Here is a 25,820-nt window from a genome sequence, read left to right as displayed (position 1 = left end):
TAGGATGTGATAACGTGTTGCAGAAGCGACAGCTTGGGACTTGGTTTTTGTCAAGAGTTTCGGATTTCCAACCTGTCACCCACTATACACAGAGCCGGCAGAGTAGACACTGCTGAATTATTATTATTCTCCTATTTTATGGCCTCGGGCCCTAATCCTCTGGAGACCGCCCCCCCCCGTTCAAAATAATTCTACTGAAAATAATGTCCACTGAAAACTGAGGTTTTGACGGTCAAATGGTTCAAAGCTCCGAGCTGTAGGATTCTGAGACTAGTGGGTCAGGCGGCACTCAATCATACTGCTAGCTCCACAGTCATCTCTGAAATCTTGGGAAAGCGTCGCTCTGCTTACTGCCTTCCAAGAGTTGGTGATATTTCTAATACAAATCTTAATAAAGAGCCAACTGACCTTTAAAATCAAAATGTCTAAAGATGGCTTTGCGCCATTGCAATCACCCTTCAGCTGGTAAGATGTTGAAACAGTGTGACACTACCACCCGAAGCCAAATCAACTGCGGTCCGAAAGGCCCTTTAGGGTGCATTTGTACAATGAAGCTAACATCAACGCATAGCATTTTCACAGTGTACTGTAAATCTGGACTTATGGCCCGATGTAATTCGGAGTGAGGCTCCCTCCTGCAGGGAGAACCCACTTCCCACCAATACTACAGTTGTAAACGCACTCTTATGTTACCCTTTTTATTCCATTTTGGGGAAAGTGACCGCCACAAACTATTCTCTCCATTTCAATTTGTCACTGGGTCGCAAGCTTTGTAGGCTGGCTGGGCTCAGCTGCGACATATGGAGGCCCAATTGCAGAGGAGTGGAGCTCACTAGATCGATACAGTTGTGGGAGGCCATTTGGCGTATTTTAGTTTATTCATCCAGAAAAAAAACATTCCCTGCATGACATCATCTAACTCTTGAGTAAGCCTAAGGATTTCGTCTCTACTGTTGTACCTGGGAGATCATTCAAAGTGATGATCACGTTTTGTATGAAGAAGTTCTTTCTGACTTCTTTCTTTCACCAGTTTTAATCTGTGGCCTCTTGTTCTGATAATCGAACATACTTTGAAGGACTTTTAGCTAGTTGGTTGAGAGTACTTGATCCTACTGCAGATTCAACATCTCACATTTTCTTGAGTCTACCGTACCATCAGCTCATTGCAGGACAGGTTGTTTATACTTAAGTGTACAGCCGACGGAGAGACAATGGAGCATCTGCAATTGACCAGATGTCTCCAATGTAAAAGCTCCTATATCACACATTTTGAATTGCTGCCAAGCTGAAACCATTTTGCAGTGAGGCAAAATCTGCGGTATAATTAGTCTAACAAGGCAGAACACTCGCTTTAAAGATGTCTTCACCATTGAGTCCTTGTTTACAAACACACCATTCTGTGACATGACCCACAACAAAATCTGTTGAAAATGATGCACGGATCTTCTCGCTCTGGTCCCTCCCTAAAACAAAAAACTTTGCCAAACATTTTTTTAATGAAAAGAATGTCTCTTTAAATAAACATTTTTTAGAATGCATTTCACTGCAATGCCTTTCCATTTTGAAATAATCACAAGAACTAACATTTAAGGCGTTTTAAGTACACAAAGGTGTGTGGGTGTTGGGTGTTATAAACAAGTTGCCCTAATGCTCGACTCGGGTTTAATAGCAGCAGGAATTCAATATGCAGCGTGCAGCTCCTAGAAAGTAACTGGAAAAAAATGTGATCAACAGCGACTTCTACCGAACTATTTGATCTAGGGACTGATGGCTCCCAGACCTTCAAGCAGCCGAGCTGTGCGCTCGTACATATAGCGCCGAGCATGTCAAAGGCTAAAGGCGAGCTGTTATATCAGCCCTGAAGGTGCTGAGTGCTGATTAGCCCGGCTCGGCTCTGGCACAGTTCGTCACAGACTAAACAGCTGGTGTAAAATGGGGAGGGGGGGCAGTAGAGTGGGGGGGGGGGGGGGGAATAGCTAGAAAAACACCTGTTCAACAAGGTGAAAGATGCTGCCCTCAAGTCCCTTGTTCAAACCTCATCTTCCTTCCAGTTCTGCAGGGTTTAAGAATCCATTAGCGATTCCAAGACGTCTGATAAACAATTGCTCATTTGAAAAAAAAAATCAGATTTTTCCTCTCAGTGATGAAACAGATCGAGAAGTTTTTTAAAAATTCTAACGAGCCACGTTGGCAGCCCCCTTTGCTACATCTTATTACAACCTGGAGAGTTTTTTTTTGTTAAGTAGCAGGCTGGAGTTGTATGATTTCATCAGACGTGTACAGGAGCCCGAGCTGCCAAGTGCTGCTATGCATCAGTGGATTTTGTAGCTTTTCTGGTGTGTTTTTTTTTAACACACAGTTAACAATGGGTTGAAGCTCTTGCAGTTCGAACCCAATGAATCTCAGAGACGATTAGCCGTGGGGATGCCAGGCGGGGCTTATTTAAATATCGAATATGTCAATGTGCGAGTATGTATATAAACAGCTGCTTTCATCTGATTCCCCTGGACTTCAGTTATGAAATTTAAGCGGAGATTAATGCGCCGGGATCCCTATAAACGGTGCAGTCAAAACAAAGTCGTCTCGTCTGTTATTATACACGAGGGGGGCTGCATTGGGAGTCTGTCCGTATCAGAGAGCTGATTAATAAAAAGTGATCGCGGCTCTAATTGATCGCCCCCTGGCCCCGGCTGCCTCATGACTCTGATGGCCGAGGTTGGGAGCTATCTAGGAGCCCTGGACTCAGACATACACGCCGTTTCTCTTGGGAATATGCCCGTGCTGGCCCTGGCCGATTCCCCCGGGTTCCTGAACGAAAGGCTCGGGCAGATCGAAGGCAGGCTCCAGAGGGGAACACCCACCGACTTCGCCCACCTCAAAGGCATCCTCAGGCGGAGGCAGCTCTACTGCAGGACCGGCTTCCACTTGGAAATCTTCCCGAACGGAACTGTATACGGGACCCGGCAGGATCACAGCCGATTTGGTAAGCTGGCTGGGCATTCGGAGAAATTCCTTTATTTCGAGCAACTGGTGTTTATAAACACCTTAAAATGCAAATGTGTTTGTTCTTGAACAAGGGAGGAAGGGTCACTGTGGGAGAACTTGGTCATATTGCAAATATACACGTATAATTTCGAGGTATTACTATGCACAATGGAACCCTTGCTCCACATTTATTGAAGGCAGATTTTGCATGTGTACCTGTCGGTAAGGAGCAGGCACTTTGGTTACTGGGAGATAATGTGCAGCGTGCAATCGTTATCGAATTTTAGCGGAGTAAAACAAGTTGCATTTTGCATTACACTCCAGTACAATCACCACTGGACTGCCTCAGACTTTCTTGATGCAGTCCCCCTCGATTATATGAAAACGTTCATAAAATACACGCACCATGTCTGGCACGGTTTAAGGTTTTAACACTGTATTTGTAAAATGTGTGTGATGGTGCCACTGGGCGGTTGCGGTATGTACTGTATTTACAGTGGAACACAGAGTCCTGGCCGTCTGCAGGGGCAACGTGTACCTAAGGGAGAACTCGTATCGCTTCGTTCAAGTGATGCAGTGTTAGAGAGAAAGGGGAGCATCGAGACACCGAGAGAGAGAAACATACACAGACATACAGACTGGGATCAAACAGATACAGAGGGTGGAAAAGTCAGAGAGACTGAGGGAGAGAGGGGGCTCGTGGGGAGCATAAACGCCGGCATAGACTAGTTGGGCCGAACGGACTGTTTCAGTGATATAGACTCAATGTAACTCAAAACACACAGTCAAACTCAAGACGGAGACTGGGTGAGTCAAATAGAGGCTAGGAAACAAACGGAAAGTGGAAGAGGCAAACACAGTGACCGGGAGAGTCGAATGCACAAAGATTAGTGAGTAAAGGACACACATTACTGCACAACACCCGGCTGTCCTTAAATTACATTAGTTTCCATCCCTCTTCCACCTCCCCTTTCCCTTCCTGTCTCTCCCACTCGTCCCAGTGGCTGAAACAGGTGTCTTTCATCCACATGAAAAGCTGGATTTAACCGGAGTTGCTCCTTGCCTTCCCAGACTGGTTCAAAGCGCAGCACCGTTCGTACCTAATACCCAAACTGGCTCATAAATCATCGAACAAAAAAATACTTCGCCGTTATTATTAAACACAGCGAGATAATTTTTAAAAGCATTTTTCTCAATGTTTCCACCGAGTCTGATTATTAAGCGATCCCGCCATTCTGAGCAGACATTACACGGGTTATTTTAAGGACAATCAAACAAGTATAAGAAATGAAACCTGAAAGGATAGAGGGCTTTCTAATTAGAACCAGATCCAGCGACCTGACACCATATATACTACAGGCAGTCTTAAACATGTTCTTTTTTTATAAAAAAAAGAGAGCCGAAATAATCACTGATATTCAGGTTTTTTTTAACTATTTAGTGACCACATATCATTTCTCTAACAAAAAAATCCCACCAAGGTTACTTTCTAAACTCCATTCAAGTTGTGCAGCGAATTAAAGGACGTTTCATGGTTGTTAATTTCTCGAGTTATTAATTTATGGGATATTTGGCATCAGCTGTCTGTGTGACTATTACTGGGCACTTAGAAAGCCGCCCTGGACTCAGAGGATTAATATGTATATTTTATTGCACGTTACTGTGATTTTTACAGTCCCCTCGGGCGGAACATACTTGCTTTCTCCCGCAGCACTAGTGTAACTCTTACCTTTCCTGCTTCGGTGGCTGTGATCATTGACAATTTCCCATCTCTGATGTGTTGTGCAGGGATCCTGGAGTTCATCAGCCTGGCGGTGGGACTGGTCAGCATCCGTGGGGTGGACTCGGGACTTTATCTGGGAATGAACGAGAGAGGCGAACTCTATGGGTCGGTAAGTTCGACATGTTTTCCACACTCTTGTAACACAAGTGCAAAGCAAGTGTGTAATGTTTCATGCAATTGAACCAAACTTTACACTGGGATCTTAGAAAAGACTGATTGTTGGCAGACTTTCAACTCCTGGTGTGTGGTCAGATTAAAGAGTTGTGCAGGAAACTTCACCTTGTTTGTTAAGTTTAGGGGGGGAGGGGGAGGGTGATGCGATTGGTGACACAATAACACCATGATGTTGCTGAAGATACAGAAGAACGAGGGTTCATCTTGCCTCATCCATTCAGGACAAACCTACAGTTCTCTCTCCCACCGCCCCCTCCCAACCCAAACCATGGGATCCAACAATTTCTTTTATGATTCCAGCCTTTTGTCTCAGCTATTCTATCCAGAAGTCTATTCCATTTGTCATTATTCTTTGTGTGAAGTAACACTTCCTGATGTCAGTTTTAAATATGCCTTTTTGCCAGTTTGAACCTGTTCCCCCTTGTCCCACTATCGCATTTTAAGTTAATTTAATGTTCTGGACTTACATTTCTATATTTCCTGTATATCTGAGCTCCCCCTCTCAGTCACCTCCTTTATCACAACTAGTTTATATTTTCGCCTTCAACCTAACACTCCTTTGCAATACAATACTGCAATCAAAGGTAGCCCTGACTATAAAGTGACTGAGGGGGCTGTGTTGCTGGCTGGAGGAGTAGAGGGCAACCTCAAAAGGTGATGCTCAACTGCTCCTGCAGAGGCAACTGTGTCAGCAGTGGCAAATGTTTACAATGGTTTAGTCCACTTGTACAGATCACCCGCACATTCTTCTGCATCTCTGGACCCTATGGACCTTCCCCAGATGGCAGCAAAGTTCCTGCAGCTGGAAATGAAAGTTGTGATTGTGACTTTCAAACTGTACAGTCACAAACGTGCATTTGTGCAGGTATTTTTGAGTTGGTACCGATGCTGTGAAATCCATGCTGCAGTGTAAATGGGGTGAATCCCATTTCAGTTGCTGCCCCAGCATATTACACAACCATTTTTACTTGAAGCAGTTCCACAATGTAAAAGGAGGGAGGGGGCATAAAATAATTTCCTCTTTAAAATACTCACTTAAAATGTTTGCTCTGAGCAGATATAGCATTAGTTGCAATGTGATCTTGCCATGGCTCAGCAGCAGAGTTCTGAAGCATGTTGTTCCTGGCTGGTCCAGACCTGTGCCTACTAGTAAACCCACTATTAAAAGCAATAACGCCCTATAACTCAACACATCAATCAGAAACAGTGGTATAGACTTGTTCTTTCCCTTAGAAGTTGAGCATTGTAATCAAACAACAACCATAATGGTATTTCAAGAGAACTAAAATCTATAAAAAAAACCTGGCATTTTTCACTGTTAGACAGTGCACAGTGTTCCTGTATCACTGGCTCTTCTTGTCAGACAAAGTGATTATAGCTAAAGATTTCCCTTAAATCTGCTATTCCTGTGGGGAGACATGGAAATTACTGCAGTCTTTAGGAGGCTGATATGGTAGACAACATTACAGCAATGGGAACTACAGCCCAATCCTCATAAGTGTGAGAACAAAACAGTCTACACATTTTATAAATATATTGAATATGGCTTATAATGGCCCAGGAATCCCTTCACTGTGCAACACATATGAAAATGTAAGAAGAAAGAGAACTTACATTTATATAGTGTCTTTCACAACCTCAGCACTTCCCAAAGGTTTTACAGCCAATGAAATACTTCTGAAGTATAGTCACTGTTGTAAAGTGGCAGCCAATTTGCACTCAGCAAGGTCCCACAAACAGCAATCAGATAAATGAGCAGAAATCTGTTTTAGTAATGTTGGTTGAAGGATAAATTTTGGCCAGGACACCAGGAGAACCCCTACGCTTCTTCAAAAACTGTCATGAGATCTTTTATGCCCAGAGGCCATCAGTTTAACATGTCATCCAAAAGATGGCAACTCTGACAGTGCAGCACTCCCTCAGTACTGCACTGAAGTGTTAGCCTGGATTATGTGCTCAAGTCTCTGGAGTGGAGTTTGAACCCACGACCTTCTAACTCAGAGACAAGAGTGCTAGCATTGAACCAAGGTAAGTACAGTTTGAATTTGGCCTGCAAGATCAATGGGGTATTATGTTTGGTACAGCATGTTGGAGTTCCAACCTTTAGCACCACTGAGTGAAGGATGGGGCTGTGGGATTGTGACTGTGATTCTCCAGACAGCTAAATACCCAATATTTGTCATGATATTGGAGGGTAGATTCTTCCCCATGAGGACCATTCCTGCACCTTCCAGCAGTCAGATTCAGAGCAATATTTATTGGCAGACTGGGAGCAGCTTACTCACCTACCCAATCTCCCATCATGAATGATGGGTTTCGCTGTACCATAACTGGGGAAAAGGAAAGAAAACAATTTAAAAGGAATGTTGTCCTCATATATAAGAATGAATGAATTCCTCATCTGCACCTGTTGTACATTGCTATCCATGTGGCTGCTAAAATCTTAACATGAAAATGTTTTTTAGGATTATGTAGCTTTAATGATTAAGGTGTCCTAGCCCGCGTTAAATATCGGTGGGGGAGGAGGTAACTCACAACACGCATGCATTTGCTTTCAATATCTGTTGCTGACAAACACATATAATAGGACAAATTACATCCCAGATTACATTTCTTGAACATGTTTTTCTAACTCAGCAGGGTCTGAGAGAAGGAGACACACATAAATATCAACAGTAGAGTCAGAAATTAAAGGAGCTGAGAAAACGAATGAGAGGGATCAAGGAAAGGAAATCACGTGAACCAGGATAAGATTAGTGACAGGGGTGAATAAAGATGCAAGTGTTTGCCTGCTCCGCAGTGACACTGGAACTGTCAGCATGGTTTATAATACCTGCAATCATTCAGTGTTTTACGGAACATTTTTATACCCTTAAGGCTAGGGAAACATTTTTTAAAATAAAAGTAAGGCATGGGGAATTGGGATTTGTTTATCATTTTGTTTGACATTGAAGTAAATTGTCTTGGTTCATTTCCAAAATATAGCTGGATGAGGTTTTTTTAATCACAGTTTCAGAATACGCATTTTAAAGGAAATAATGGACTACAGATCAATAAATGATTGCTTCTATAACTCAAGAATTGTCTCTAAAGTGGTGCACACACTCTCAGTTCTGCAACAGAACTGAACTCTTGAGTGAAAGAAGGACTAACAGACTATGGAGGTTTCATCAGACATTTGCCCTTTCAAATAAAAATAGTCAGACCTTGGGCTGCAGTAGGGGGTGGAGTTCGCATAAAATTATAAAGAATGGTGTCAAAGCTTAGTTTATTAAGGTGATCACAGCCTGTAAATTGGATAACTGCCTTTAACTCCCATTCATGCAGTGTTACTATTACCAGGCTGAGGATTAGACACCTGTCACCAGTCACCATTCTCCCCAACCAAGGGTGCTGAAGATATTACATCTGATCTGTAGGTGTAGAAGATCACAGATGGGCACAACTGGTACTTTTATTAGTGGGTTTCCAGCTTATGTACTCTCTAATATACATTATCATCATTAAAAATTTAGTAGGGGCTGGCAAAGGGCTACTTTAATCAGCATATGAGCTTCTCAGTTTATTACAATGGATTTTATGCTGGGACAAGTGGATCTATAAAGCTAGGATTGTAACAACAGTATTTTAATAATGAAATTCCTGTACAATTATAAACACATTATACAAAAATATGAATTTGCCTGTTTTCAGTTTCCCTTTAATTAATGTTTATCGTTTATAAAATGCATCTCTCAATCCCAATGAAAATAAACTAACTTTGTCCCATCAACCTATTAGCCTCTCTATTTCAGCTCAGTACACAGAGCAGCATACTGAAAATGTTTGTCTGGTCTTGTGCAATTCACTGAGTGAAGGGGGCAGTGTTTTTACTGCTTAGGTGACTTACCACGCCCTAGCAAAGTAATGGTTTAGCACATCATGACACCTGTCATCTACTGTGCTTCATATAAAACAGAAGATAGTCATTTAAAAATGGATATAAATATAGGCTTACAACTAGAACCTTTTCTTAAAATAAAAGCTGTTTATGGTTGTTTGAAACACATAATTCAAAGCTTTGTGTCAGTCTGAGACTTGAGAGAGCTTTACTAATGCTTCCCCCTCCCCCACTGCAGAGTTTTTTTCCCGCCCTCCTGCTTCCTGCCACCATGAGAAAAGGATGGGTCTACCATTAATACAAGTCCGATTGTTCAAAAGGAGACATGTTGCCATGGAGTAGGACTGGTCCTACCAGTTCTCCTTTCCTTTGCTCTTTACTCCCCCCTCCCTCCCAAGATGGTACATGTTCCCGTTCCACAGTGCTCCCTCTAGTGATCTGTTTAAGAACTGACTAAACTCACCAAATGAAAGCAGGCGAGTTCAAATATCAGTCTATTTTGGGAGTGGAACTCTAGACCATCTGGCTGGAAATGTATTGCTCTATTTCTATAGGTGTTAAGATGCCTATAAATACTTGTAGTAGGAATATATTCATGGCATTATTGGGTACTTAATTAAAGTATACACATCTGGAGTTCAAACACCACTGTTAACTATATTAGCAAGTGGTATTTTATCTAAAAGATTTAATATTATGCTCCTTCATCAAAAATATAGGTAATGGTAATTAAAGTAACAGGTATTTGCTTTCAATTCGCCTATTAACCCTCTCCCCAACTATTTTCTCCACTCTTTTACTTAAGATACTGACTAATGCCAGCCGCACTCAATTACCTTGGTCATTCTTCATGTATGAACTAGACAGCAAGTGTCGGCAGTCTATTTGATTGCAGGAAGAACCACACCTGCACCTGATCCTATTGCCGCCTGCCATCCACATGTGCACTTTCCATCAGGGGGTGACTGGATAGTGCTACTGATTTTCCCCTTCCCTGACCCAAGGTGCTGAGTCCAACGGTATTGCGCCTGACGCCACCCAAGCTGAGATGAGCTCATTCAGAATATAAGTGGAATTGAACCCATGTGGCTCAGATCCACGTTTACCAAACTGAGCATTGGGTGCGATATATTCTTCTCACTCCCTGTTTAGGTCTCTGGTAATATGCCATTCTCTAGTAAAGAGTGGACAGGTGAACCATAAAGCAGCTCCTGAGCTGTCTGCTAGGAGGTGGGAGGAATGACCAACTTTTTTCCCTCCCGTTGGAAAACTGTCTGAGCTCAGCTCAGCTCTTCCTCTCAATTAGTTGTGGCTGGCATTGTTTCACATGCATATGGAAATTCCAATTCATTATTTTATACAGGAAAAGCATGAAGTGATAAATATCAAATTACTTTAATGGTAAAATATGTGTTGAGTGTCTTCAGTGAGTCTACCATTTAAAGAAAGAAAGAACTTGCATTTATATAATTCCTTTCACCACCTCAGGATGCCCCAACGTGCTTTACAGACAATTAAGTAATTTTGAAGTGTAGCCACTGTTATAATGTAGGAAATGCAGCAGCCAATTTGTGCACAGCAAGGTCCCACAAACAGCAATGAAATAAATGATCAGATCATCTGTTTTTAGGTGTTGGTTGCAGGTTAAATATTACCCAGGACACCAGTGAGAATTCCCCTGCTCTTCTTCGAATAGTGCCATGGGATCTTTTACGTTCACCTGGGGACTCAGCTTAATGTCTCATCTGAAAGATGGAACATCTGACAGTGCTGCACTCCCTCAGTACTGCACTGAAATGTCAGCCTTGATTATGCGTTCAAGCCTCAGGAGTGGGACTCTGACTCAGAGGCGAGAGTGCTGCCACTGAGTCAAGCTACCAGTGAACTGGCTGGTGCATTTTTCTGGAACAGTGCCTTGAAAGGATGTTCTTTATAAAGACCTTGGTCAAATCCTGCCAATGGCAAAGAGATAATAGTTTCCTTTTAATTCAAGATAATTTGAGATCATAAATAAGACAATTCAGGCACTTAATTTCATCTCCCTTGGACAGATCTCCATAACGGAACATAACGACAGTCTCCTGTCTGAGAGAGAGAATTCATATCTTAGAGAATAGAAATGACTTCTGGCAAAGTGAGAACACAATTTTGCTACTAGGTTTTACACTTTATCCAGAAAAGATCAATGCTGTTTGGAACATGTAAAGCAGTATGTAGTTTAGCAATTATGCTGGTCAATTGGTGGATTGTTCTATAGTGAAGACATCCAGTTATTTCCCTTCCCCCTCCCACATGGTAAACACTTAAAATGAATAGTATTAAAATATAAAAATGACAGGCATCGTAGATTTTCTATTGTTAAGTCAAATTATTTCTCAATTGCTGGTAATTGCCTCCTAACCTGAGTGGCAGCGTTCTTATCGTTAGCAGATGTGAAGTGGGAAGAAGTTCCACAATGTTACTCCTCAATTTATTAAATACCAACTATAGAATATAATGTATGAAATAAATATTATTGAAAATACATTGAATATACCTTCTAATTAATATTTCTTCTATCTTACAGAAAAAATTAACACCCGAGTGTGTTTTCCGGGAACAATTTGAAGAGAACTGGTATAATACCTACGCATCAACTTTGTATAAACACTTAGATACTGGGAGACATTATTATGTGGCTTTGAATAAAGATGGATCCCCACGGGAAGGATATAGGACTAAGCGGCATCAAAAATTTACTCACTTTTTACCTAGGCCCGTGGACCCTGAAAAAGTACCGACATTATACAGAGACCTCTTGAACTATAGTTGATAAACTCTGCTGCCTTGCATGTGTTGTACATACGTGGGAGCTTTAGCTATTCTGGGGAGCAGTGCCAACGAGAACCTCGTGGCCATTTCTGAGACGACCACTTTGGTTGAATTCATTACCACTACCAATACTATCAAGTCTTTATCAAATGCACAGTCCCAGGATTTTTTTTTATGCTCACACATCTATATTCTCCACTGAATTTTGCTTCTAGATAATGGTTGAGGAGAAGAGGAACACAAAGCCTCATAGACAATGGACACTTTTATTGCTGGAGAGATACGAAAGGCCACTAAGTGGTGATAAACGCTGCTGCAAATAAAGAAGCTTTGAGCTAAAAATTATATATTTATCAAAAGTTGATATATTTCGGATCTGTGGATGAGACCCTGCTGAAAGCAGTTATTTACTATGCTACATGGAAGAGAAGAGCCAACATGATATAAGGTTCACAGTCTTTAGAATGGGCTAAAATTATTACCATGGACACTGTACAAATGGACAAAACTATTTATAGAAATGTCAATATTATATTTATTTTATATATTTATTTATTACATAGACTATATTTTTAAATGACAATGTATAGACCAGATTGCTATCTGGAAGGATTAGATCCTACTGAAATGTAAATGACCACTTTTAAGTTATGAAGATCTATGAATGTTGAGTTAAAAAGGTTATGGACAATAAAAAAAACTTTGTTTAAAGCAAAAAGTATATTGTACAATTAACATGTTGCTTGTTCACTCTTAATAAAAAGAAATCATTATGACTGAAATTTCTAAGTAGAAATAAATGTATTATAAATATTCCATAATATTTCTTAATATCAGTTGCATTGCAAAACTCTCAATATTCTACAACATGCTAGGCAAGTGGTATATTAATATTTTTTAAAACCCATTTGCAACTCTTTATGCTAGTATTTAGTATATTTCACCATTTATCTTTACCCATTGCTCTTTTTTCTCCTCTTTGGGTCAGTTCTATATAGGGACTCTCTTTCCTTTGTATATTAGCTCCAGTGAAAGATCGCTAAGTAAAATATTAACTTATCTTTTCAGATGGTCATGGACTTTCTATATATTTCCAGCAATTTCTGTTATTTTAAGTTTTTTTGGTACATCGCAGTGTATCATAATTAATTTACGATATTTAACTACTTTAGAAATGGGGTCAAAAATCAAAATACTGCTCAGCCACAATGGCTGAGTAAAAGGTTTAAACCGTATAACATACATGCAATGGGCCACAGGCTCGCAAGCTAAGCTAAAACTGACATAGGCATTTAAAAAAAACTTATTTCTCCCAATAGGTTATCTGCTTCTACTGGTGGAAAGGAATTTTAAAAAGAAAAGAAAATTGAGTGAATGTCTCTTCCTTTTTAGAGATAAAAATCCTGTTTAGATAAAAAAAAAGCATGCAATGTCCATGTTTGTGGTAGATTTCAAAATATTGGAAGTGCACCAAATAAAGTGTTAAAATTTAAAATTTCCTGGGGTGCCATACCTCAGACCTCTCTAGGTAATAATTATTGTGCCTTTAGCACTTATTTCCCCATCAGGATTTCATGTCCTTATGCCTTTTCCCTCTCCTTTACCAGTGAAGGAATATTTTCAGTGTAATTATTTGTTCTCATGTCATAGGTTTTTTATTCAGAGCCATTTTTGAGTGGTCAGATTTTTTGAAACGGTTTGGTTAGCTTTTGCTAATTTTCTATGTTGACATGTATGAATCTTATGCTGGAGGTTGCAATTGCAATCCATTTGATGTGGTTATACAATGGCTGAAACAACATAGGATGATTACAGTATCCAACTATAACACCTGCTACATAATAGCAGATCCCTGGGCACAATACTTAATAATAATGCCAGTTTACCTACTTGATTTTCTTTCGTACAAACAAAAAAATACAGCACTCTTTTAATCAAAATGTGAGTCAATATCACAAACAAGTTCCAGACTTTAGCATTAATTAGCACAGTTTTGTCAAACTTTCAGGAAAAAAAGTGATGTAGTGAGTGCTCTTTTAGGATAAGGGTGGTGGTGCATTGCCACCACCTAAAGTTGGTGAATGTTCATGCTCATTGGGATGAGAAATGTCAATACTGGGGAATTAAACACTTTCCACTTTTGGCACCTGGTGGCAGCATCAAGCAGTCCAGAGGGAAGTCTAGATACATAGTAAAGCTCCCCATCTTCTATCTCAGCAATGTAACTTTAATACTATAACCACTGTGTGAATTGGTCCTGCTTCCCACATCAACATCCTTAGGGCCCCACTAAATGGGATTACCAATCTGAGCTAAATTACTGTATGGCAGTTTTGAGTTGTGAACTCACACCCACTAGGAAGTAGATTGAAACTACAGTACCTCAAACTCATTTATCTTTTACAGCAAGCTGAGAGGGGAGACCACCATCTCAGATCCCAGAGGTGAAAGTTCAGCATGACTCTTAATCTTCTGGCCAAATTCAGAAGCCAATTAACCCAGTGGTCTATGGGCCTATTGTTTTAAGGCCCAGACAATTATAAATGAATCCAACAAACAAGTGGGTGCAGAGAGATTTAAATATTTGGGGAGAAGAGAATGTAATCTACTCCAAATTTTAATTATTTAATTCATGGGACCAATGAAGAAATAACAATTGAAATAAATAAAAGTTTAAAAAAGTAACAAAAGAAGAAATGATAAAGAGGAAAAAACAAAATACAATTTGCATTATTCAAACAGAAAATAGAATGAAAAAGACAGGAAATGAAAAAGTACTCAATAGATTAACCAGATTGTACAAGAAAATCAGTACTTTTCTTGCAATTACAACACCAGGGACAGTGATTCTGAAACCAGGGTTGAAGGTTTGTACACATCAGTCTTGAATAATGAGCAAACATATAAGCAGTAATAATAGCCAGGAGGGAGTAATAAGACTGCAATTTAATTGAGCGAGTTGAGATGGCGTAATAAACCATTAGTACACTTCAATTGAACATTACTGCTCCTTCCCAGGTATTTATTATTTTATACAACCTACGTATACTGCAGAGGATCGACTATAAAAGATCCACGGAACCAGGAACATTTTACAAAAAGTACTGGAGAGGTGGTCTTTGAAGGCTGTAAAATGAATCAAAATTTCATTGAGAGTTTGCAGGAGCCCATTAAACATGAACAAAAATTGTTTAGAGGAGTCAGAGGAAACTGATAAAATATACCAGCAACTTATATCAATTAGTGACAGCATATAAAATTAATAAAAACTTACCTATCCAATCAATACTCTTAGAAGATGTGACATAGGAGAAAGGGTTATAAATTCCGTTATAATGATATTAATTCAGAAGGCTAATCAGTCAGTTGGCAGCTATTACTATTGCAGACTACAAGTTTATATCCCTTACAGCAGTGTGGGCACAATAAAGGGTCTACACTCGAAACATTAACCTGTCTTTCCTCTTTACAGATGGACCTGCTGTGTATTCCCAGCATTTTCTGTTTTATTACTAAAATATTGGCATGGCAATAAAGCAATTTCAGTTAGGAGTCAACATTTCAAAAATGAATTACAGTCTCGTGCAGGTGTGGGAGAGCAGAAGGTGTTATGTATAGGCATTAAGGGAAGCTTGCATGTATGATTTTCTTGCTGTCATAAAATAGCTAGTGATGACATTTTGCATGGAGGAAGAGTGTGACTGGCTATGTAGTATGGAACAGTTCTACTGTTTAAATGGCTTTTCTGAATTAAAAATATTAATTTTTTAATATATATAGATATATATTAGAATTCCTTAAACTATGTCATGGAAAATGAGACTTAATGAAACAATAGCAGATCTCCTGTGGCATTTGTCATCAGAAGTCAGAAGTTACATTGTTGCAAGAAGGAGGAAGAGTGCTGGGATGGGTGGGAGTGCATATTTCTACTGGAAGGATTTGGAAAGAGGTTTATGAGACAGTGAAGGAAGTGTTGTTTTTTATTGGTTCCTGAAAAATAAAGTGTTTTCCTTACCCTCTGAAGGTAGGTTAAAAAAATAATTGTGTTCCCCCAAGTTATATTAATAAATACATCTGTGCATGTAACATGGGGAAGAGGAGCAGTTTAGGGTAAAAAGACAACTCAGGATCATTGGCTGCATAATCCTTTTGTTCAGTAGAGGCAATGTGTTCAATTGCTGATCCAGCTTAGAGAGAATGCAGAGAAATTCAAAAATTCCATATACTTAAACCTAGGTCCACACATTCGGGCTGGTTTTGACTTTTGGATGACCGACCAGTGGAGCGTGCCGGCAAATTCCCCCATCTGCGGTGAAGAGGCAGCTGTGATTTTGAGGCATCAACCTCATTAACATTGGGCCGGCGAGCTGCGCGGTGCCAAACAGGCGAGTGATCCAATGCACCTCTCCGGATTGATGCCTCCCAATATCGGGCCGCTCCGGCTGCTGGCAAGGTGACTGCACCCCCTGGTTGGGATCGCGGAGGGTCGGGGGTCCCGGAATGACAGTGGCGCAGATTATTTTTGTGGGGCCTGGAGGAGCACTCCTACTGTCCGAGACTGGCGGGAGCTTTGAGCGCCCAGCAAAAGGCCCCTTTCGTCGGTGTTGACAGGGCGGTAAGGCAACCGACCCCGTTTTGAGGCCATAATAGCCCCATTAATGCCAGAGAATAGAACTGAAAATTGACCCTATTGTGAATAAAAACCAAACCAGGGAAGTATTTCTGGGAGAAGATGAGTAGAATGGCTTGGGAGTTAGAGGTATCTGCCTCTGGAATAGTAAATGAACAAAAGCTTGCTTTAATATAGATCATTTCTCATGTTAAAAATATTTCACAAAATTCTATTAATCAGAAAAAAAATTCTGGAGGTTGTAAGCACATAGGAATGCTGGGAGATAAATTCTGCTACTTTGTTGTGTGTCTTTAGCTAGAAAAGCCCTAAGCTTTTTACAGGCTTTTTACAGAAAATGTTTTTAAAGGTATTTTAGACACAAAGGGCTCGAATTTAGCAGGCCTGCGGGTTCCCAGCGGGTGGTCCTCCGGGAGCGTCGAAAACGCGGACGGCGAAATTAGTGGGTTGCCCACGCGATCGTAGCAGGCAACACACTAATAGGAATCAATTACCTGCTCCTCCGGGGTCCACGGCGCTGGCCTGCGCGTCGGTCGGGCTGCGCATGCGCAGTACGATCTGTCAGCTGGAGGCTCTCTAGTTAAAGGGGCAGTCCTCCACTGACAGATGCTGCAACCAATAGAACAAATTGCAGCATGGAGCAGCCCAGGGGGAAGGCTGCTCCCAGTTTAATGATGCCTCACCCCAGGTATCATCAGATGGGGTGAGGAGGAGGGGGAGGACACAGATCTTCCCCCCGGCGGGCGGGAGGAAGCGGCCTGCCTCTGCCACCAAGAAGGCCTGGCTCGAGGTGGCAGAGGGGGTCACCTGCACCACCAACATATGGCCCACCTGCATACAGTGCAGGAGGCGCTGCAATGACCGCAGTAGGTCCGCCACAGTGAGAACACGAAGTCTTTCCCCTACACTCCGTCTGCCACAACACTGCCCCCACCCCAAATCTCCTTCGGCACCGCCAACACTATTCTGTCACATCACCCTTCATACCCACTCACACCCCATCCTCATCTTACCTCCACCTACTCACCTCGCCAGTACTCATCCTGCCACTAACACGCAACCCAATCCTCATACAATCTCATGGCTCCATCCCATACTCACCCTCTCGTGCATCTCCCTCACGGCCAGCCTCACTCAACCTGCCACCACCTGTGCTGCAGCCACAGGGCATGCATCACATATGTGCAGTAGGCAGCGTAAGGCAAACGTCTCGTCAGCATGAAGGGGGTGCACAAGGGTGTCTGAGGGTTTGTCATGGGTGTTACCCATATTGAATTTCAGAGCAACAAACAGCACACATTATATTGACACCACCACTGCCATGTCTCCGCGAATCCTGTCCGTTGTGTCCAATAATGCCCGCTCCTGGGTATCACTATGAGGACCCACCACTGATGCCACCCATCGTGTTACTGCAGAGTAGGTGCAGGTGTATTTGCAGGGCTCGTCCGCGCAGACGACTGAGAGACATCGGCGGTGTAGCCGGCTGCACCCTGGAAGGATGCGGAGGAGAAGGTGTGGAGGGCAGTGGTGACTTTGCCAGCGACAGGTAAGCAGTTGGTGCTGGGGCCAGCCAGGAGCAGCTCGGCATGAAAGAGGCTGCAGATCTCCACGACTACATGTCGAGCGAATCTGCGCCTCCCTGTGCACTGCTGCTCGGAGAGGTCCGGGGAGCTGCGCCTCGGTCTGTGGACCCTGTGGCGAGGGTAGTGCCCTCTGCGACGCGTCTCTCTCTGCTGTAGCCCTCCCTCCTGCTGTGCAGGTGGGCGTGCAACAACACCGTGTTGGGGGGATCCACGTCTCTGCGGCGGACGGCGTGGACTGCGAGGCTGCTGGTGCTGGTCATGCTCTTCGTCCTCCGAGGGTGTCCACACACCACCCAACTGGCAGGTGTTGGTCTGAGGGGTTGTGCAGGGTAGGTGTGTGGTTCCTCGGACTGGGGCTGCGGTTTCGTGTCGGTCTGTCCTCTGGCTTGGCGGGGGGTGGTGGAGGGCAGGGGTTGCCCTATGTGACGCGGTGGCCTCCTGCGTGGGTGAGGGCTCTCCCCCGTGGAGCGCACCTTGGCACCTGCCACAGGCTGCTGGCTGCAACACGCCTGGTTGGAGGGAGACTGTTTCCCCCAGTGTGGGAAACTCACTGCCTTGAACCTAAAATCCCACACTTCCTCTTTTGACAGCTGCTTCAGCTCATTAACTGACCACAACAAGCAAGTTAAGTACTCTCAAGTGGAACCCCGCTGGCTTTAATTGCCTGCGGGATTCCCACCAGCGGGGCTTGCGCGCGCAGCCCCGCACGTCAGCGCGGTACCCGGAAGTGGCCGGGATTTCGTCGCGATCCGGTCACGTGACCGGAGATCGGGATTTTCGGGGCCACCCCACTGGTAACCCGCCGGAAACCCGACCCTAAAATCGAGCCCAAAGTTTTGCTATATAGGTAAGTTTAGTTGTTTTTCTGTAAATGTTGTCATTTTTATGTTACAAACATTATTTATAACACTGGGGGCCCAATATTAGGAGGGAGGCGGGTTGCCAGCAGGGGGTCAACTGGGCGCATGGGTAACCCGCCCAGTAAAATCAGTGGGTTTCCCACGCGATCATAAGTAAATTGAAGCCACTTACCTTGGCTTCCGGGTTTCGTGCTGGAAAGCTGCGCAGCGGGCGGACTGCGCACCCACATCATAGGCTGTCATATGGAGGAGGCTTATTTAAAGGGGCAGTCCTCCACTGACTGATGCTGCAGAAAGGAGCGAAATTACAGCATGGAGCAGCCCAGGGGGAAGGCTGCTCCCAGGTTTAATGATGCCTCACTCCAGGTCTTACTGGATGGGGTGAGGAGGAGGGGGAGGACAGAGATCTTCTCCCTGGCGGATGGGAGGAAGTGGCCTGCCTCTGCCACCACGAAGGCCTGGCTTGAGGTGGCAGAGGAGGTCACCAGCACCACCAACATATCACGTACCTGCATACAGTGCAGGAGGCGCTTCAATGACCTAAGTAGGTCAGCCGAAGTGAGTACACTTACTCATTCCCCTACACTCCGTCTACCACATCACCGTCCCCACCCCACATCTCCTTCTGCACTGCCAACACTACTCTATCACATCGCTCCTCACACCCACTCAAAGCTCATCCTCATCTTACCTGCACTTACTCACCTCGCCAGTACTCATTCCACCACTACCACTCAACCCAATCCTCATACAATCTCATGGCTCTATCTCATACTCACCCTCTTGTGCATCTCTTTCACGGTCAGCCTCACCCCACCTGCCACTACCTGTGCTGCGGCCACAGGGCATGCATCACGTATGTGTAGTAGGAAGCGTAAGGCAAACGTGTCGTGAGCATGAAGGGGATGCACAAGGGTGTTTGAGGGTTTGTCATGGTTTTTACTTATATTTGATTTCTGATCAACTCACATTACATATTATATTGTCACCACTACTGCCATGTCTTGGCCAATTCTTGACTGGCTTGTGCAATAATGCCCTTTCATGAGGTTCTCCATGAACTCCCTTGATGCCACCCACTGGGTCACCCTACAGTGGGTGTATGTGTAGTTGCACGACTACTTTGTGCAGGTGCCTGTTACGCAGCACTGTGTTGTGTAGCTCCACGTGGCGGAGGTGGACGGCGTGCCTGGCGAGGCTGGTGATGTTGCTAGTCCTCCAATGGAGTGATGAATGCAGCAATGGACCCCCCCCCACCCCGCATCCTGACGTGTGAGTGTGAGGGGGTCCACAAAGTAGGTAAATGTGTTTGGACTGCAGAGTTTAGGGTATGATTTAATAATTTGGAGTGTGGAGACAACGATGTGGCAGGCAAAACTTTGTCTGAGGTGACAGAGTGCCCTGCTGCAATGAATGAGGGTTTACCCCGCACCTGTTGAATGGACCTGTGCAGCTGCCACTGGCTGCTGGCTGCAACACGTCTGTTTAAACTGGGAGTGTTTCCCCCAGCATGGGAAACACGCTCTGGGTAGTCCAAAATCCGAATCCTCCTAAAATCTCCAACTAATGAGATCTGTAAACGACTTCAAGTACCCAGATAATGATCTTAAGTGGGATCCCACCGGCTTTGATTGCCGGAGGGAGTCCTGCATGCGGGGGCTACGCGCGCACCGATTCGCGTCATTGGGGAACCCGGAAGTGGGCGGGTTGGAGCCGGGCTCCAGACCCGCTCCGGGAATCCCCAATTTTAGGAGCCCCCCCCCGCCACGAACGCACCCGCTCGGCCATCCAAAAATTGACCCCTGAATTTCTCAGCTAGTGGTAACTGAAAGGATTGTTCAGAAAATATTTGGAGCAATTTCATTGGTTCCCTTTCTCCTTTTTTATTGGTAGCTTTTGCTGACTGCTTATTGTTGATTGGTTGCTTTCATATATCTGTGGTAGGTTTTCATTGGAAGTTTATGTGGTAGCTTTGTCCACTTCTGATTGGTAGTTCCCCTATCAGTTCAATTGTTGTTGTTTTATGAATATGAAATTTCAGCTAAATGGGTGCAAGTATGATGCAAAAGCTGAATGACAGCTGAAGTTTGATGGACAGAAGGCCCACTACACACAATGTTTGTGTGCAGATAGATAGATAGCTATCCTACGAGGGGTAAAGGAAGGGCGTCCAAAGCTAGAGCTCCCTGGGTGACTAAAGATATAGAGATTAAAATGAAACACAAAAAGAAGGCTTATGACGAAGGTAAGGTCCATAATACAGTGGAGAACCAGGCTGAATACAGAAAGCACAGAGGAGATCTAAGAAAGGGAATAAGAGGGGCAAAGAGAGTGTATGGGAATAGATTAGTGGGTAACGTAAAAAGGAACTCAAAAGGCTTTTATAAACATATAAATAATAAGAGTAGTCAAAGGAAGGGTTGGGCCGATTAGGGACAAAAAAGGAGATCTTATGGTGGCAGAGGGCACGGCTGAGGTAATAAATGAATACTTTGCATCCGTCTTCACTAGAGAAGAGGATGCTGCCATTGTAGCAGTAAAGGAGGAGGTAGCAGCGATATTGGAGAGGATAAAAATTGATAAAGAGGAGGTACTTAAAAGTTTGGCAGTACTCAAAGTAGAAAAGTCACCCGGTCCAGATGGGATACGTCCTAGGTTACTGAGGGAAATAAGGGTGGAAATTGCAGAGGCTCTGGCCACAATCTTCCAATCCTCCTTAGATATGGGAACGGTGCCAGAGGACTGGAGGATTGCAAATATCACATCCCTGTTCAAAAAGGGGAGCGAGCAATAAACTCGTTAATTACAGACCAGTCAGCCGAACGTCGGTGGTGGGGAAACTTTTTGAGACAATAATCTGGAACAAAATTAATTGGCACTTGGAAAAGCATGGGCTAATAAATGAAAGTCAGCATGGATTTGTTAAAGGAAAATCATGTTTAACTTGATTGAGTTCTTTGATGAAGTAACGGGGAGAGTTAATGAGGGTAGTGCAGATGATGTTGTGTATATGGACTTTCAAAAGGCATTTGATAAAGTACCACATAATAGACTTGCTAGCAAAATTAAAGCCCATGGGATTAAAGGGACAGTGGCAGTGTGGATACAAAATTGGCTAAGGGATAGAAAGCAAGGGTGAACGGTTGTTTTTCAGACTAGAGGGAAGTATATAGTGGTGTTCCCCAGGGGTCAATATTAGGACCACTGCTCTTTTTGATATATATTAATGACCTGGACTTGGGTATAGAGGGTACAATTTCAAAGTTTGCAGATGACACGAAACTCAAAAATGTAGTAAACAATGTAGAGGATAGTAATGGACTTCAGGAGGGCATAGACGGACTGGTGAAATGGGCAGACACGTGGCAGATGAAATTTAAAGCAGAGAAGTGTGAAGTGATACATTTTGGTAGGAAGAATGAGGAGAGGCAATATAAACTAAATGGTACAATTTTAAAGGGGGTGCAGGAACAGAGAGACCTGGGGGTGCACATACACAAATCTTTGAAGGTTGCAGGACAAGTTGAGAAGGCTGTTAAAAAAGCATATGGGTTCCTGGGCTTTATTAATAGAGGCATTGAGTACAAAAGCAAGGAAGTTATGCTAAACCTTTACAAAACACTGGTTAGGCCCCAGCTGGATTATTGTGTTTATTTCTGGGCACCACACTTTAGGGAGGATGTCAAGGCCTTAGAGAGAGGATGCAGAAGAGATTTACTAGAATGGTGCCAGGGATAAGGGACTTCAGTTATGCGGAGAAGCTGGGGTTGTTCTCCTTAGAGAAGGTTAAGGGGAGATTTGATAGAGGTGTTCAAAATCATGAACTGTTTTGATAGAGTAAATGAGAAACTGTTTCCAGTGGCCGGAAGACACAGATTTAAGGTGATCAGCAAAAGAGCCAGAGGCGACATGAGGAAACATTTTTTTACACAGGGAGTTGATCTGGAATGCACTGCCTGAAAGGGTGGTGGAAGCAGGTTCAATAATAACTTTCAAAAGGTAATTAGATAAATACTTGAAGGGGAAAAAAATTACAGGGCTATGGGGAAAGGGCAGGGGAATGGGACTAATTGGATAGCTCTTTCAAAGAGCCAGCACAGGCAGGATGGGCCAAATGGCTCCCTCTTGTGCTGTACCTACTATGATACTATTTCTATAACAGAGTTTGTAACAAGAGTGAGGAGAAACTATCTGGAAGGAATCAGTGAGCCTAAAATACTAAGAAGACAGGATTCTACACACAACTACTTAAAGGGAAATGACATTTTACAGAGAATACTTTTTGTTGAAAGTATTTCCCCATTATATATTGAAAAAAACATACCACCACAAAAATATTTTGTTTAAAAAAAACATCAATTTGCTCACCTCCATGGAGACTTGCAGGCAGTAAAGCAAACCTCAGAACTCAGGCCATAATTCACCACCCTTTCCCTGTACACTTGTCCAACTTTAGACTTGGCAATGGCGATTGTAACCCTACTCCTCAAAACAGTGATAACGTCCTTTCAAGTTTTCAAATTGTACGTCATGCAAGAATGTTATCAAATATCATATGATAAGCTCTATGTATTCTATTTAAACAAAACATTGGGTAAAATCATATTTCTATTACTGTTCCCATGACTCCAAATCCACTTTATTAATAAACAAGTGAATTAACTGCAAATCACCCAACCATCCAGCCAATTTAAGCCGACATTTTAAACTTAACATGCAACAAACAACAATATCTCAACACTTATGAAAATCTTGGTTATCATTATATTTGCAGTTTATTTGTCCACACTCCCAGTTGGAAAGAGGCAGCTCTGGCAGCAAACATGTAGGGGACAGAGAAAGAATGAAATGTAAGCTTCGACTTAGGGATACTTTGCCTGGAGAGATAAAAGCTGCCAATGGAACCATTCTTCAGTGTTCTTGCTTACTAAGCATTTGCTAAACAGCGAAGTGTATTCAGAAAATCGTATAATGCTCTATTTTGTGTGCAAAAACATTAGAATGGAAATGATTGCCTAGACTTTTTTGTGCAGAACAATGTGGCACATTCAGAATTCAAACTAAATATCTATTTTGCATGTCAAAGATACATCAAATTTACCTTTGGCATTTCAAAGTAAAGCCACGTCTGCAAAAATAAAATGTAGAGCAACATCTCTAAATTAAACTGGATGCAAAGTAGCATTCAGTCTGACTGAGTCACATCAAGCTGGTGGCACCCTGTGCTGTGACTGTGATGCAGGTGGAACATTTTTAAAGTTCCACAGGAGAAAAAAAAATTATGCTGTTTCAAAATGATCAAATTATTTGACTTAATTTAATTCATCTCAAGTGCAGAATGGTAGGGAGAAAGAAAGCAAAAATATTTCACGACATGATTATGAAATAAAACTCATTACAAAAGCAAATGATTGGAAGAAGAAAGCATGAGACATTTTAAAATACAGAGTCCAATGTCCTGCCTCTGTAGGTCTCATTTACCCTTTCTGTAATGACACAGTCTATTATATATTAGGTTTAAGTCCATTTTGTTAGAAGATGTTTTGTTTTCAACAAAGCAAACATTGAAGAACTTTTGGATCCCAATACATGGTACCATCTTGATTGAATTATTTTGAAGCTGTATGCGTTAGCTTTCCTGCAGCATTGCTCACCACAACTGCAGTCCTTTATGTTTTTCCATATTCATACCCAGAAGATAATGGGCCAGAATTTGCTGTCAAAATAATGGTGAGGCTAATAGCACTCATCGTTATTTATGCGTAAAGGGTGGTGGAGGCAGATTCAATCATGGCCTTCAAAAGGGAACTGGATAAGTGCTTGAAAGGAAAAAAAATTGCAGGGTTACAGGGATAGGGCAGGGGAGTGGGACTAGTGGATTGCTCTTGCATAGACCTGGCGCGGTCTCGATGGACCGAATGGCCTCCTTCCATGCTGTAATCTTTCTATGATTCTAAATGGTACAGCAATTTCAGGCGCGGAGTAGATGCGCGGTTAAACGCAATTATCCAAAAGTTGCTGTCCGAGTTCCGCCATTAGCCTCGCAAAAATGGCATTTCACTGTCTGCCTCACCATTGACTTGCATGAAGTTGCTGTATTTGCATAGTAGATATGAACTAAACCTTTTGCAGCTATTTAGGGCTAATAATTAGTAAGTACCCTTTTAACAATGTGATAATTATTAATTACTGCCAATCAACCTCTCTGGCACCAAAAATTAACTATTACAAGTGTGGAATCTCATTCCTTCAGGTTTTGAATTTTTCCTGGAGATTTAAAAAAAATTAAAAATAAGAGGCTGAGTAGAGTACTCTCTGGAGTTTAGAAGAATGACAGTTGATCTCATTGAAACATATAAGATTATGGCGGGGCTTGACAGGGTAGATGCTGAGAGATTGTTTCCCCTGGCTGGGGAGTCTAGAACAAGGGGGCATAATCGCAGGATAAGGGGTCGGCCATCCAAGACTGAGATGAGGAGGAATTTCTTCACGCAGAGGGCTGTGACTCTTCGGAATTCTCTAGCCCAGACGGCTGTGGATGCTCAGTCATTGAATATATTCAAGGCTGAGATGGATAGATTTTTGGACTCTAAGGGAATCAAGGGATATGAGGATCAGGCGGGAAAGTGGAGTTGAGGTCAAAGATCCGCCACGATCTGATTGAATGGAGGAGCAGGCTCGAGGGGTGGTATGGCCTGCTCCTGCTCCTTGTTCTTATGTTCTTATGTCAAATTTTAAATTTTACATTTTTTTTTCTTTCTTTTCGTTTCTCTTTTTTCTCTCTCTCTTAATCCAATCTTTCTTTCCCTCTCTTTACTTCATTTCTGTACCTGATTCGACATTGAATTCACCCTCCTTCTCAGTCCTTCCTATGTTTATTTCCCAGTCCTTAAATCTCATTGATTAAGGAGATACCCTGTTGGTTGCCCTGTTTCCCCCGTTATGCTGTTATCAGCTCGCACTTTCAACAACTTTGTGGGCAAAATTTTTTTGAGCTGTAGGTTACAGGGGCAAGTCTAATTAATAGCGGACGTCGTTAGATGCCCTACTGCAGAAAAATCTATCCCATTGATGCTTAGAAAATAAGCTTCCAGTGAAGCATGAGGTG

General features: G+C 42.7%; 1 protein-coding gene across 1 annotated transcript; it reads left to right on the top strand.

Annotated features, from left to right (window-relative positions):
- The first annotated feature begins 2,287 nt into the window (after positions 1–2,287).
- On the top strand, positions 2,288–12,339 carry fgf16 (fibroblast growth factor 16). The gene is made up of 3 exons (XM_067996689.1): positions 2,288–2,983; positions 4,774–4,877; positions 11,389–12,339. Exons 1-3 carry the CDS (start codon positions 2,698–2,700, stop codon positions 11,632–11,634), a joined length of 636 nt encoding a protein of 211 aa, XP_067852790.1. The 5' UTR covers positions 2,288–2,697; the 3' UTR covers positions 11,635–12,339.
- Positions 12,340–25,820: the final 13,481 nt, after the last annotated feature.

The sequence above is a fragment of the Heptranchias perlo genome, chromosome 15 (assembly GCF_035084215.1).
Source record: "Heptranchias perlo isolate sHepPer1 chromosome 15, sHepPer1.hap1, whole genome shotgun sequence".
Taxonomy (NCBI): Eukaryota; Metazoa; Chordata; class Chondrichthyes; order Hexanchiformes; family Hexanchidae; genus Heptranchias; species Heptranchias perlo.
The sequence above is the reverse complement of the archived record's forward strand: the minus strand, read 5'-3'. Positions and strand labels throughout refer to the sequence as shown.